This window comes from Aureobasidium pullulans (genome assembly GCF_000721785.1).
Source record: "Aureobasidium pullulans EXF-150 unplaced genomic scaffold scaffold_1, whole genome shotgun sequence".
NCBI classification, from domain to species: Eukaryota; Fungi; Ascomycota; class Dothideomycetes; order Dothideales; family Saccotheciaceae; genus Aureobasidium; species Aureobasidium pullulans.
In genome coordinates, this window is record NW_021941021.1 from 1,767,890 (window position 1) to 1,782,428 (window position 14,539).

Below are 14,539 nucleotides of genomic sequence, written 5' to 3' on the forward strand. Positions count from 1 at the left end.
GCTGCCTTGTGTAGCAAATTGGGTTATGTATAGCACGACTCAAAGTGAGTAGAATTATTGTAGCTCGTTGAAACACGTCCTTGTGTCTTCTACAAATAGGTAGTGCGTGCAAACAGTAATAAATTCCTAGTGTAGGTACTGTAGCTACTCATACATGGTTCAGTTGCTTCGGCTTGGTACTTTATGAGACAATCACCCGTCAAACATCTGCCCAAAGTACTATCAATAAGTAGAAACTCTTGGTCCCTGGATTCTATGATTTGTGCCCCTGTCAATCTATTCCCATTTGAACTGACTGAGGTGTCGCCGCATGTCAATAACCAACCACAAAACATAGCACGGGCAGAATCAACATGTACGGTCGTATTCGCTTTATTGATTCAAATGAGTCTCCTGTCTCTGGCACATGTGTATGCTTGATAGTGAAGGTAAGATACAGCCCAGGGTTCGGCAAGCTGCAATGTAGGTTGTGAGTGTAGTGATATGTCAGTGACCTGTACAATGAAACAGGTCTTCTGTAGCTAGGCGGACATGAGCTACCCTGGCCAAAGTTCAAGCTGCCATTCGTGCATCAGCTCATGGAAACACAGTGCGAAGAGGGTGGTAGAAATGGCAATGACGAAGCTGATTCTGCTGCCCCGCACAGGCGCCGAAATTGAGCTGTGCACCGCAACCACCGAAGTTCCTTCTGCGACAACGTCAAAACTCTTACACACCTCTTTACATATTCCCTAGATCTATTTGAATCCAAACCAGATCTTCAAAATGGCCACCGAATCAGCTGAGATTGGTAGGCGCAACCCCGACATGATGTCGAATGCTGGAATAATCAGAAGCTAATTGACTTTGCGAGTAGACTACAGTCTGAACAACCCAGACACGTACGGCCCAATCCCCGACTGCCCTCGAAAGTGACATACGCTGACGTCGACACTAGCCTCACCAAGTACAAGACCGCCGCTCAGATCTCTCAGAAGGTTCTGGAGGCCGTGACAGGTACATGGCGTGACCGCAAACAACAGGCGACTGAAGACTGACATGTGTTCAAGGATGGTGCACTGAGGGCGCCAAGATCGTCGACGTCTGTGAGAAGGGCGACCAGCTCCTTGACGAGGAGATTGCCAAGGTCTACAAGGGCAAGAAGATCGCTAAGGGTGTCGCCCACCCCACCACCGTCTCGCCGAGCGCCTTTGTCACCCCCTACACTCCCCTCAAGAGCGACGCTGAGGAGGCCGCCGTCGAGCTCAAGGCTGGCGAGTGCGTCAAGATCCAGCTTGGTGCTCAGATTGACGGCTTTGGTGCCATCGTCTGCGACTCAATCGTCGTCTCCTCGACCAACGGCGAACTCGAGGGCCGCCAGGCCGATCTCGCCCTTGCCACTTACTACGCCAACGAACTCCTTCTGAGAACCATGCTCCCTCCTGGTACCCTCGCCTCTGGCTCCGAAGAGGAGATTGCCAAGGCACGTGCCCAGAAGCCCTACAGCCAGGGCAAGATCACCCAGCTCCTCGAGAAGGTCGTCAAGAGCTACGACTGCAACCTGGTCGAGAACACCACCTGCTGGCAATTCGAGAGAAACGAGATTGAGGGCAAGAAGAAGATCATCTTGGCTCCTGGCGAGGGCGTCAGAGGCGATGGTCTCCCCGAGGTCGGCGAGGCCTGGGGTGTCGAGATGGGTGTCAGCTTGGGTACCGGCAAGGTCAAGTCTCTGGGCAACCGTGCCACTCTTCACCGCCGCACCACCACTACCTACGGCCTGAAGAGACCCAGCTCGAGAGCCACTCTTTCCGAGGTTGTCAAGAAGTTCGGTACTTTCCCCTTCTCTCTCCGCCAGCTGGAAGACGAGCGCGCCGGAAAGGTCGGTGTCGTCGAATGTGTCCGTGGTGGCGTCCTCCGCCAGTACGAGGTTATCGGTGACAAGGACAACGAGGCTGTCAGCCGTCTGTTCACCACTGTTGGTAAGTTTGCGTGATGTTCCAAAAAAGTGGTACAATTCTCTAATCTAGAAAACAGCCGTCACCAAGAACGGTATCAGCCGCCTGAGTGCACCCCCCACTCCTGACCTTACCAAGTTCAAGACCGACAAGAAGATCACCGACGAGGAGGTCCTGAAGATTCTTGAGCAGCCTCTTGCTAAGGACTCGAAGAACAAGAACAAGAAGAAGAAGACCAGCGCCAAGAAGGCTGAGACCACCGAGGCATAAGTTCCTACCAAGGGACACAAAAATGTTCAAGGATGAAAGCTTCTGATCGAGGCTGAGCAGCCATACTGAAAAATCTCTCATGGTGGAGATGCAGTAGGATGACAGGCTCAACGCATGAACAGCAGGGCAAGACACGAGTTGAAGGTGCTTATGGCTCGAGGGGGAAGTCAGAGATGGCATGCCAGGCACTAGTCGAAAGCAAATCGAAGTCAGATATGAGTGTTCATACTCAGCCCTTAGCAATATTACGCATCACGTCAGACAAGTTAGCAGACAGACTGGGAACAAGTGATAACGTGAAGGTGGTGTGTGATGATGATGAAAGACTGTTGAAGAAGGGGCTGGGTGTTTGGCTCCCCTTGGCACGGCGATGAGATTCCTTGAAGCCACACGCCTCGACACAGCACACATAGGTCGCAGTGAGGCCTCGAAGTGGAGAGTGAGCGAGCCGGACACGAAGAACAATCCTTTAAGCAAGAGCGAGAGCGATTCGGCGTCTGGAGAGGGTGTTTCTACGCGACCAGAAAAAAGTCGTAGGCGTCACGGCTTTCGCACGCTTCAGATTCGACGTACCTGCCTCCCTACCCAACATCGCGACTTCCACCGAACCGAATACTGTACCGCCGCATCTAAGAAAAGAGGCATCTCTGGCCTAGAAAGAGCTATAAAATAAAATGGATTCGACGCCGTCGACCAGGAGCAGGAACCGGAGCCCCCGTGCATCGACCGCAGCGTCAGGCCAAAACCGCAGTGTCGCCCAGCCTCCTGCTCCGAATGTCTCTACCCAGGACTGGATAGAACCGCCACTCGCATCGCCCATCCCGAGTTTTGAGGACCATGGTGGAGGCCCCTACGGAGTGCTCGAAGACATGCAGGCTCTGGGTAGCCGGCCGACAGCAAAGGTCAGAGGCAGGGTGAAGCCAGACGGTCCCAGAAAGAACGCTCTGAACAAGTCCCTAGCCAATCCCATGGCCACTGCTTCCAATCAGGCTACTCCAGAAACAACTCCTGCCCCCATGGAAGTCCTGCCCGAGCAACCTCTGGTCATTGTTGATGATGAGCGTGACGATGACTACACGCCACGCCCCTCCAAGAAGCCTGCAAAGGCCCGTCTCTCTCGCTCAGCTGCTATCAACGCCAAGTCAACTGCTTCGCCAAAACCCACTACGCCTTCGGTCACGGCCTCTGAGACCCCTGTGCCCTCATCTGTTGCTACCCCTGTCGCTTCAGCCACACCAGTTGCCCCTCCTGTTGCTCCTCCTGCTTCTAGTGCTCCCACCGCTTCTGCCAGGCATCCACCAAACCCCTTGCCAAAGGAGGAAGTCATTCGTCACTTGAAAGCATTCGATCGGGTGGTTCCGATACCGTCTGACCCAGACCAGCGCAATCTCCACAATGTTGTGAAAGCTGCAGTGAGAAAATCCATGGAGGTTGGGAACAAAATTCTTGGTCTCGCCATTCAAGACGTTTATCTGGAAAGTTTCTCAGACCCGCGTCTGGTACATTTATTGAAGGGTATTCTCGATCAGACCTCTACGCCAGGTGAGATTGCCGTTTTTAGAGAGCACATCAATCAGGCCAAAAAGAAGATCAAGGCCAAAGAAACTGCTATGAAAAAGAAGTTGCCGAGTGAGATCAAACGAACCTCTTCACCAGCTCCCGAAATGGTTCCGCGCCCTTCTATCGAAAATCAGGCTGTTCCACGTAAACCGAAGATTTCACTTAAAATGACGAAAAACACGAAAGCCGTCAGCAAGCCGGTTGACTCACCAGCACCTCTTCCAGCCAAAACCAAGCCGCGCGCATCTAGCGTCTCGAGCTCTTCGTCTCTTTCATCACTCACCTCAATCGAAGAAACCCCTGAACCTCAAGCACTAATGGCACCACATTATTCTCCACCTCCCTATCCGCCCCGTTCGACTGTGGCCCCAACAACGCTTGCGGCTCCCGTAGACACAAACGGCTCTGGTAAGCGCTCGTCCATGGAAGCCGGAAACGACGAGGATGACCGGCAGTTCCAAGCAAAGAAGCAGAAACTCGACGAGACTGTCAACCGAGACGCTCCCACTGAAGAAAGCCACGTACGACCAGATTTATCCGCCATCCCCAAGGTGCACAAAAACTTGATGGTGCCACCCGTGCAACTCACTGCAAGTGATGCGCGCAGCAGAGACATTTCTGCAGATGCTGCATCGTCTTTGACCGAAGTCTCGTCACCGCTCTCGTCTACATCTCGTAGAAATACGCCAAAGAGAACCAGCATGCCTGCCAAGCTCTTCAAGAAGAAGGCCAAAACCAAAAACTCGTACGTCTCTCCCATCTCTGGAACTACGCGCAGTATATTGAGCGGTTCTACTCTTCCGCGTATCAGAGACTACGGTTATCAAAATGCTAACCACAATTTTGCGCGCAGGCCAGTCAAAAAGCAAGCACCGGGGCAGAGTGCTGACGAGGACGGAACTAGCCGGAGAGCCAGCCCCGGCGGGCCTGATGTGAACGAAGAGGTACGAACTTCCTGCAGGCCTCCATCTGTGCACATTCGTGATCTCTCCCCTACTTACATATTCGTCATGCTTGTTGCATCTCGACCACGTCTACCATGAAAATTTGCTGCAAAAGTCCTTCGCTAACACCCCTTCTTCAGTCCGACAACAACGACTATTGCACAGCTTGCAATACCAGCGGATTCCTTCTTTGCTGCGATGGTTGCGATAGCTCGTTTCATCTCCATTGCCTTGATCCTCCCTTGAGTCAAGATGCGCCTGAGTTGAATGAGGCATGGTACTGTTTTGGCTGTACAGCGAAGCGCGCACAGCCCCAGAGACATTCTCGTGGCCTCTTCGCTGCGTTGCTTCTCAACCTTGATAAGCGTAACCCGTCAAACTTCGTACTCCCTCAGGACATTCGCGAATACTTTGATGGTGTCGCTACCGCTAAGGACGGCAAGTTCGTAGAGCAGCTCGCTACAAAGACTCGGTAAGTCGATGCGCATGAGATTGGAACCAAGCACCAGAAACGCTTGTTGTTTAACAGACCTCGTGCAAGCGATATGACTCCGAAAGATTTACTGACGTTTGTTACAGAAGAGGTGCCGGATATGATGAGCTGCCTGACCACTTCAAGACAAAGGATGCTAAAGGTCAGGCTATCTTGTGCTACAACTGCTCGCTGTCATCTCTTGGTCGACGCGAGATTATCACTTGTGATCAGTGTAGCGCTCACTGGCATCTTGATTGTCTCGACCCACCTCTTGCCAATGCTCCTTATCGCGATCATACTGGCAGAAAGATCCGTGACTGGCTTTGCCCGTTGCATGCCGATCACGCGCTTCGCGCGATGGAAGTGCCTCGTCTTGCTGACCGCCAGTTCCAGAGGGAACGAAGAATACACATGCGCAGACCTCGTGGTGCAAAGGTTGTTGACACTGCACTCAATCGTGACTTCGTCAACGATGGTGTGATTGAGATAGCCAATGACTCGAGCGACGATGATTCCGAATTTGAGGAAGTCGATGTCTCTGGAGTTGTTTATCGCCTACCTGAGAAGGGTATCAAGCTCGACTTCATTGACAGAGTCAGACGGTAAGCTGTTTGCACTGCGATTCGACAAATCTTGTTCTAACAACTTCTCAGTGGCCGAGCAGCTGAACAGTACTACAGCAATCCTCAGGCTTACTCTCGCCCCAACAAGAGAAGGGCGATGGAACAAACCGATTTCTTCCGTCGCTCTTTCGTGGAACAGCGTACTGCTCTCGATCTTGTCGGTCTTGCCAATCAGCAAGCCGACCTCGACTTCAACGGTGACCAAGTCAGTGGTCTGCTCACCACCCTCATTGTAAGACACAGCTTCTTGAACAGCTTTTGAACACCGTGACTGACTCTATCTACCAGGCTGAGGCGCCAGCTGATGTAGTTGCGCAAATGATCGAAGCTGAGAAGGAGGCCAAGTCATCGGACACGACAGGCCCACCCTCACCTCCCGCATCGGATCAACACACAGAGCAAAGCTTGGCGCAGCAGCGTAAGAGTTTGGAGCTGCTCCAGACACTGATTGCCAGAAAGCTTGCCGCCATGCCCGACCAGTAATCGACACGGGTTCACAGACGGAATTCGACGTCTACACTCGATACAAAGCTTATGCAAGAGAATCATTGTTTTCTTGCTGAGAGTTTAGCCACGTCCATGACTCTGTAACTCTTTATCATCAACGAAAAGAGAGGACACGGCTTCGGCGCTCGCCGGCAACAAGCCCGCTCAAGCATCGCACTAACACTCACACCGCGCTCCACCACTCCAACTCGATTCCGCGGTCACTCTGTCCATCAATCGCTTTCCGATTGCTGCAGCCTTGGGTATTAGTTTCGGTGTATCAGTTCGGATCTTGTCATTAGCATTCTTTTTTCGCGGAGTGATTAGGAAGGGGGAAGGGAACAAAACATTGTACAATAGCTAGTAATATTTCGTTGGTGCGCGAAAAGGAAGAACGAACGCGCTTTGCATCCATCTCATACACTTCTCATCGACTTGTCTTACTCATCATTCTCGTGTTCGAAACTGATCGTTCTCGTTAGTCGCATCAAATATTGTTGCGCTGTTGCTGCACGTTTATTGTCCGATTAGATCGCAGGAACGAACATGGTCACTTAGGTCCTCGGCGAGCTATCATAGTTGCCCGAGTGTGAGCATATGAGTCTTGAACATTGAGTGTCAAACTTACTGGAGGTAGCGACTCTTTGACTTCTCCAAACAGCGATATGGCTAATGCGATGTCAAATGGGGAGGCTCAAAACTGACATTTCATCTGTTCAAAGCTGTATATAAGTCTGGACTCAAGCCAATCTGTGCGTTTCAATACTCGACTCAGTTTTACCATGCTCCCATCACTCTTAGCAGGCTCTCTCGACCGTCTACATACCCCTCTCAAATGCCCCCATTAGTACGATTCTCCGCCGCCAACGAAAACCCCGGCTCCATTTTATGTCCCTCATGCAACGTACTCCCCTGCGACCCCAAACTAAACACCTTCTGCATCCCAGGACTCAAGGGCCCCTGTTGCTGCCCAGAAATACCACTCTTGGTCAAATGCAAATTCAAGCCTTCTTCTCCGTGTTCGTGAACGGCGGCCCCTTTACCTATTTTTTGCAAGCTGTCTCGCATGAGCATTTCGTAGTAGGCTGTGGCGAAGAGGGTGGCGGGTATGTTGACGAGGATGGAGATCCAGGAGTAGGAGTGGTAGGTGAAGGCTTCGCGGCCGAAGAAGATTAGGGCGACGAGGCGGGTGCCGAGGTCACGGGCCATGTTTGTGCTTATTGTGATGTCCGCGAACGACCATACCATAGTAGAGTATGCGAGGCATAAAATACAGTCAGTAGGGTTGTTGAGTGGGAGGGGGGTTGGTATACCATCGGCCAAATTTTGGAGGGTGGATTTTGGGACTGGTATACCAATTTGGGATATTATGACTTACCGATGGCCCAAGGAGCGGCTTGAGGAGATACGAAAGGATTGGCAGGGTCCAGACAAGCCCAGATAATGATACCGATGTATGAGTCGACGAAAAACTCGATCATGAAGAGGTATCCGAGATTTGTTTGTGTTTCACCGGGGAAGGAGCAGAAGATGCTTGCAGGTCCGCCGTTGAAGACTGTGCCTTTTCCTGCTGCGATGGTTGCAGCAGAGTAGGCGACTATTTGTTCATGATATTGGCCATAGACGAAAAGACCGGCCATGAAGGCACCGAAGATTTGGGCGAAGATGTAGTAGGGAACCTTTTTCCAGGGAAAGCCTTGCCAAGTTGCAAAGCAGATCGTCATGGCTGGATTGAAGTGACTATGACGATGTTAGATTGAGGCATGTAAGTGGAGATGAAGTACTTGCCCTCCCGAGGTCGAACCACAAGTGATGATAGCAAAGGCGATACCGAAGCCGAATGCAAATCCGACTTGAAGCAGACTTCCGAATGCAGGATTGGTTTCATTGAGCAGAAAAGACGCAGTTGAAGCAATGCCAGGATAGACGTAGAAGAAGACTCCAGTCCTGAAATGTGAAACAGAGTCAGCACAAGCTCGACAGACAGTAGACGGAACTGTTCCTCTGATCATTACAAGGCATAGACATGAGCAGTTGGGTGCCATGACCAAGAGAGCCTTGCCAGGTTATGACAGAGAAGGACTCTCGACGATAGCTCACAATCCTCCCCAAGGCTTTTGCGTTGAGATGATCGAGATACACCATGATTTAAGGATTGAACGACGTCTGTTGGATGTTGGCTCGTGCCGATGTACCACGTACGCTTCAGCCATCATCTCACGAAGCCATCTTGGTCTCGCTCGTTCGAAGTCTAGTTTACGCTGAGAGACAGCCTTGGTAGAGACGACATGGCGTTCGTAATGTTTTTGAATTGCCTTGTAGATGGTCAGAAAGGGAGCAATTTAGAGACAAGAGTGATACATACCTCCGTTGCTCCCAACTCGAGATCATTCGTGTGAAGTCGTTGAACATGTGACAAGTCCGACATGACTGTTATAGTTTTGGAGCTGTTCAATAGCTCAGAAAAGTCAAATGGGTTCGACACATCACAACAACAAGGGTAAGAACGTCCTCATATACCATTCCCTTGCCGAGGTTACCAGCAGCAATACTTACTCCATCGTAATAATGAGCTCGTCTCATCGACCGCTGCGAGACGGCAAGTGGTAAATGAGACATACCGGATCTCTCGGCCTTCCAACCGTGTTCGCCTCGCGAGGATCGATGCTCCTGCATACATGCAGCGTGGCTTGGAATGAGATGTCCCTCTCCGGGGTCTCCAGATCGACACACCAGTACCTGCCGTTTACGGTTGCAAGTGACGGACTGAGAAAGTACAAGAAGAAGCGTGGTTTTGAAGTTCGACACTACACCGAATAGCCTGAGTTGCTTCTTACTTCAACGTTATCTGTCAGGACCTACCTTGTGGTCGCGTAGGTTTAGGCAAGGGGAATGTGAAAACAAGCTCACCAAGAAGACATCACAAGCATCAGGCTTGAAAGAAGACGCGTTGACATGTCTACATCCGGCTACGCTTGCTATAACGGCAACGAGGCTTGCGTAGGTGTGAAAGAGGGGAAGCGTATACGACGCAAAGGAAACATGAGGTCCGATAACTCCGGTATGAGATTGGAAAACAAAATAGCTGGAGGCTGCCGAGGCAAGCGGCTCAAGTGATGTAGTACCTGATGTCTTGTACTCGAGTATTGATGGTTGACGGAGCGTTTCCGCTTGAAGATCGATGTGAGATGATTGTCGTGATGCGTTTGGGGCCCCGCGCGGGGTACATTAGGCGTGGGGTGGTGTCTGATCCGGATCCTTCTGAGCCGAATAAACCGGGTGCGGTTGCTTTGTGATCTAAACGCAGAGGAGGAATAGGCGTGTACTTCAAAACTCAGACGACATAGTAACATAAAAAGCAAGAGATTGGTCTTATTCTCTGGAAATGCTACTCCAATTGGAAAGAGCTTGTCAGCATGTTTGCTTATCATTCTAATGGGTATCTCGAGTAAAAAAGCAAAGTCGTAATCATATCATGGGCCATCATCTCTTTGTGTATACCATGGCCTCGTTTTAGCGTCAAGCGACGAGTCAACACGCTCGCTCATTGTTCTTGGTGAAGTGAGTTGCTGCTCAGACAAAGTTTCAATCCTCTTCATCACTCGTGGCCTCATGGTTCTTCTTGCCGTATTTGAACTTGTCGAGCTTGTTGGATGAAGTGTCGGTCTTCGTCTCTGGTTCAACGTCGGCGGTCTCAGTCTCGAATTCCTCTTGTTCCGACTCAGCGGCAATCGAAGGACCCTCTGAGGCGTAGTTTGGACGAGGGAGCTCTTGACCCTTAGACTTGAGAGCTGCTTCGATTTCAGGAAGAACCTCGAGGAAAGCCGAGAATTGTTCCAAAGAAAGAGAAATGCCCTGGATAGGTTAGCTGGCATTGCAGAAACGGCAGAAAAATCAACTGCATACCTTTTTTCCAGGAAGCATCTTTCCGTCTTTCTCGTAGTACTCGCGGACGTTGATCTGTAGATGTGCATGAGGATTCGACTTGTCACAATTTTCCAATAGAGGAATGTACTAACCAGGTGCATCTTCTTGAACTCTGAGAGAGTGACACGACGCTTTCCAGAAAGCTATTTGAAAAGGTCAGTATCTGATTTATAGGTACCATGTGCGCTATAGCATACCTCCCAGTAAGGGTTGCCATCGTCATCAAGTTGCTTGTCTTTGGAGATTGGCTGGCTGGTTTTGGCACGCTTGTTTGATTTGGGAGCGTCTTCGACGAAACCGTCGTCAGAGTTGTAATCATCAGCCTTGCTGGCACGCTTCTTGGACAACTGAGGAGGCATCTTTTTGACAATGTTCAATTCCGCTGAGAGAAGTTGAATGGACGTGAGATGGAAGACGCGAGCGCGTGGTTGGCGTCATTTGATATAGACCGCAAACATGTCCACTATAGAACATCAAGGCGGACCTCCACTGCGCTCCATTGCAGCGCACGTTCTCTAGGAAAGCTTCTGTGCTTCGAATTAAATCTACCTCTAGACGGCAAGAGCAACAGAGGAATCGGCAAAAAGCAATTGTTCAATCGCGCAAACGAGCATTACTGAGTACCGGCAGGCGCAAGGGACATATACACACAAGTCCACCTGGTCAGCTCTCGTGTTGCAGGAATTGTGCAACCCAACATCACTCAGTCGATTGCCACCAACAATGATGACGAAGGCATCATGACTGGCCAGGACGTCACGTTAGACGATGGCAAAGAAAGCGACTATGGATCCGACTTTGGAACAGACGACGAAGCCACCCTCTCAATCCTCCTCACCGAAGCCGTATCGCAGCCCTCTGCCTCGGTAACCAACAATGTTGAAGACCTGCCGGGCACGCTCTCTTTGTCGCCTTTCGCCAGAGGCACTAGGCGCAAATATGTCGACGATGAGGGCGTCGTCTTCGAGATGGTCTCTCGTGATGGTCCCGTCGGTGAAGCTTCAATCGAGATCGAATACGACGAGCAGAATCGTACATCTTTCTCCCGTAAGCCACTCTTCCTGTGGCCGTACATTTGGGCTGACCGCTGACGACAGCGTTTTACAGCTCGTCCAGATGCAGCCCGTCTGTCAGTGCCATCGCGTGAAGTAGACACTGGTCCCGAACAACCAGATCCCTTGGACCCACGATCCCCGATTGACCGCTTTCGCACCCCACCCAAGAAGAATCTCTCCGTAACCGATATCGTATCACCTGCCTGGTGCGAGCTGCAATACTGGTACAGCTTGACCAAATATGGAAGAGTCCGACGAACCGCAGCCATGAAGCAGGGCTCCTCGGTTCACAAGGTTCTTGAAGAGCAAGCTGCTACGGTTCTGCCTGTTGACACGATAAAGCTACTTGTCGAGAGGATTCTTAAAGAAGAGTTGAAGGCAGTTGTGCCAATCGACACGGTCCAGCAGGTCGTGCAAAAGGCACTCGACCAAGAGAAGCGTACCGCAGTGCCTTTGGACGTTGTTGGAGGTCTGATACACCAAGTCCTGGAGAAGGGAAAGCTCGAGCCAGTCGCCGTGGACACTGTGAGTGCATCAGTACACAAAGCTACTGGAGCCCAAGTACAAAAGGCTATTTCTGTGGACGTTGAGACGAAAGAGGATGCCTTTGGCTTGCGGATCTGGAACATTATACAAAATCTACGTATGCTCAGGACGACTGGAATGGCTCGTGAATTTGAAACTTGGGCTGTCATCGAAGGTCAGGTCGTCAACGGCATTATCGACGAGCTCAGTTACGATTGCCCCGATGAAGATTTCGAGGCGGACATTATTCAGAAGAGAGAAGAAACCAAAGCACCCAAGCGAGGGAGGCCAAAGAAGCAAAAGGTCGTTCCCGAGAGTCAGACAAATTTGAATACTTTCTTTACTGGATCTCAAAAAGCCGAAACCGACGACAGCGCATGGCTTGGAAACCCACATCACAATCGCAGGATTTACATCACGGACGTCAAGACTCGTGGTTCGAGAAGCATGCCAAAGGGCGAGGCCTCGTTCCGACCGACCTCGATGCAGCTGATGATGTACCACCGGATGCTTTCACTACTTGCTTCGAACTCGGTACCTGCTGAGCAAGTCTTCACTCGTTATAGCGTCGATAGCAGTGCCTCGTTTAGCGACATGTTTATTGCTCAATTGGGAAGCATCGAAACCGATTTACACAGTGGATCGGTTGAACACTCAGACTTGCCTGTTCATGAGGGACAGGACCCGATCGATGAGCTGCTCGCCCACAACAGCCTTGACAAACTCTGGAGTTTGATGATATCGGAGTTTCAGCTCACCATACCATTTTCCAATAAGCCATCATCACCGTCTCCCATCGGTGATGTTTTGAGGGCCGAATTCAGGGCATCCGGCAGCGGCTCTGTCATCGGATCGAAGACCTTTGCGTACGATTCTGATGTACTAGACGCCTACCTGAAGAAGACAATGGCTTGGTGGAACGGCGAACGGATGCCGAAGGGTGTGGAGATCGAAGAGGCTTTCAAGTGTCGGATGTGCGAATTTGCTGAAGTCTGTACCTGGCGTAAGGACAAGGTCGAAGAGGGCATCCGCAAATCCAGACTCCGGAATCAGGGCAAGAAGAAGAGCGACGTTTGATCGATATCAACATGCATAGCTGAGGCTCCGACCACGATTCAGGATCAAGATTATTATCAATACCGTATCCGTACTCGGACCTAGATACGGGCATCAGGAGTCATGCGTCTGTCGTACCACGCATGGTGTCGTTGGACGTCAAATGTCGGGGATGAAATGGCGTCTTCCAGATGCTAACGTGTATACCCATGCGGTCACTCCATCATCAAACACGATTCGGTATGCATAGCGGATGAGAGGATAGGGCTGTGTTAAATTGTCCAAAACAATCCTCCGTCACGGAAGATGCTCGGTCCGTACCGAACGACTTTCCACAGGCAACGGCGATGGCGGAGAACAATTTACCTGCAACCCGCCAATCTGAAATTGCGCAAGAATGAAAGCCAGGTATATGGTAAGGAAGGTGCATCCTTCGAGATCGAGATGAATGTCTTGGGTGGCTTGGAGGATCATATGAATGATAGCTGACAGGAAAATCATCTGGAGTAAGGAAACGAGGCATGGACCTTTTGATATCGCGATGAGGTCTGCAAAGAGAAGAATGGCAATTGAAAGCGAGCATGCAATCTCCTAAACAAGCGCAGGTGTCCCATAATGGCGAGTCTGTCTGAACGTAGCTATCAACATTCCCAAACCTGTCAAACCAAAGCAGCGTCCACTGAGAGCATGGTTGTGTATAACTCTCTCTAAATTCTGCCCATTTCCAGTCGAGTCTATGCATTGATGCCGCTAGACCTTGTGTCAACTCTATAGCAACATGTGTCACTAGCATGAGGCGACGACAGGCAACACGTAAGAACAGTACTGTCACTTTCCACCTCCTAGCAGCAAACCAGGAAAGAGTAGCTGTCAGGTTTCTGTGTGGCTGCGATGCTGTGGCAACCAGAGCCGCCAACTCTCCTGAACAATGCTCCTTGCACCGCCTTGTGGGCTTGTAGCATCAGAGTGACTACTGCATGCTTGCCTTGATGCCTAATTCGAAAGCTCGACCTCTCGAATCTGCAACCCCCACACTCAAGGTTGCGGGTATCACTAATGGTCGGTGATCAGCATAAGATAGAGTTTATGATTGACATTATGCTAAAAGCTGTGTAACTTTTTATCCACGTTTCATGAGAAGCGGAGAGAGGCACTGGTAAACAAAGTATCGAGGATACCTAGCTCCAATGTCCACGACAACAGCAATATCTGTATTTGAGTTGTTCATGAGGCTTCAATCCTATGAGATTCGTCAGATGATCGTGGCTTGTCCTTCTCATCTCTTGCTCGCGGATGTTGAACTGGGCATTGCAGTAAGGCCGACCAGATGGTCCACAGAATCTAGGGTTGTCTTTAAGATCGGCTGCAGGTCGTCTGGGACCTGCATCGAGGAGCCGGCAGCGGTGAGCAAAGCACAAGGAGTGACAGGGGCGCACGGTGCGGTCTGGGGGAGGGAAGTGGGTTCGTGGGTTTACCTTCGCCTTTTGATGCCTAGGCGCGGCGTTCGCGCCATGAACTTTTCTGTCCACGAGGGTGATCGTGGTCATCGGGACTCGGAAATAACAAAAAAAAAGCCACCATGATGGGTTTGAGCTGGCTAGGATATCGGCAGGAACATGTGCTCTGTTGTGCTCGGTGTAGTCAGAGGTGGCATCCCGAGTCAGAAGCAGAGATTATGAGCGAA

At 50.9% G+C, this 14,539-nt stretch overlaps 6 protein-coding genes across 6 annotated transcripts; 3 read left to right on the plus strand and 3 right to left on the minus strand.

Annotated features, from left to right (window-relative positions):
* Positions 1 to 765: 765 nt before the first annotated feature.
* Positions 766 to 2,204, plus strand: M438DRAFT_370875 (Creatinase/aminopeptidase; the record flags this gene model as incomplete). The annotated part of the gene is made up of 5 exons (XM_029908216.1): positions 766 to 790; positions 857 to 881; positions 938 to 996; positions 1,050 to 1,958; positions 2,014 to 2,204. 5 exons carry the CDS (start codon positions 766 to 768, stop codon positions 2,202 to 2,204), a joined length of 1,209 nt encoding a protein of 402 aa, XP_029765977.1.
* Positions 2,205 to 2,878: 674 nt separating this feature from the next.
* On the plus strand, positions 2,879 to 6,277 carry M438DRAFT_245891 (uncharacterized protein; the record flags this gene model as incomplete). Its single annotated transcript, XM_029899589.1, has 6 exons — positions 2,879 to 4,509; positions 4,618 to 4,708; positions 4,849 to 5,180; positions 5,288 to 5,785; positions 5,837 to 6,038; positions 6,095 to 6,277. Coding segments are annotated over 6 exons (2,937 nt in total), but the record flags the coding sequence as incomplete, so codon positions are not given.
* A 729-nt stretch (positions 6,278 to 7,006) lies between these two features.
* Positions 7,007 to 8,720, minus strand: M438DRAFT_393659 (aquaporin-like protein; the record flags this gene model as incomplete). The annotated part of the gene is made up of 5 exons (XM_029909120.1): positions 7,007 to 7,638; positions 7,671 to 8,032; positions 8,081 to 8,239; positions 8,495 to 8,607; positions 8,658 to 8,720. The coding sequence occupies 5 exons, from the start codon at positions 8,718 to 8,720 to the stop codon at positions 7,124 to 7,126; spliced, it is 1,212 nt and encodes a 403-aa protein (XP_029765979.1). The 3' UTR covers positions 7,007 to 7,123.
* A 941-nt stretch (positions 8,721 to 9,661) lies between these two features.
* Positions 9,662 to 10,578, minus strand: M438DRAFT_401831 (PC4-domain-containing protein; the record flags this gene model as incomplete). Its single annotated transcript, XM_029909563.1, has 4 exons — positions 9,662 to 10,147; positions 10,199 to 10,252; positions 10,312 to 10,362; positions 10,417 to 10,578. The coding sequence occupies 4 exons, from the start codon at positions 10,576 to 10,578 to the stop codon at positions 9,878 to 9,880; spliced, it is 537 nt and encodes a 178-aa protein (XP_029765980.1). The 3' UTR covers positions 9,662 to 9,877.
* A 195-nt stretch (positions 10,579 to 10,773) lies between these two features.
* On the plus strand, positions 10,774 to 12,979 carry M438DRAFT_14412 (uncharacterized protein). The gene is made up of 2 exons (XM_029898918.1): positions 10,774 to 11,251; positions 11,327 to 12,979. The coding sequence occupies exons 1-2, from the start codon at positions 10,960 to 10,962 to the stop codon at positions 12,874 to 12,876; spliced, it is 1,842 nt and encodes a 613-aa protein (XP_029765981.1). The 5' UTR covers positions 10,774 to 10,959; the 3' UTR covers positions 12,877 to 12,979.
* Positions 12,979 to 13,979, minus strand: M438DRAFT_14435 (uncharacterized protein). The gene has a single exon (XM_029898922.1). The coding sequence runs from the start codon at positions 13,646 to 13,648 to the stop codon at positions 13,082 to 13,084; it is 567 nt and encodes a 188-aa protein (XP_029765982.1). The 5' UTR covers positions 13,649 to 13,979; the 3' UTR covers positions 12,979 to 13,081.
* Positions 13,980 to 14,539: the final 560 nt, after the last annotated feature.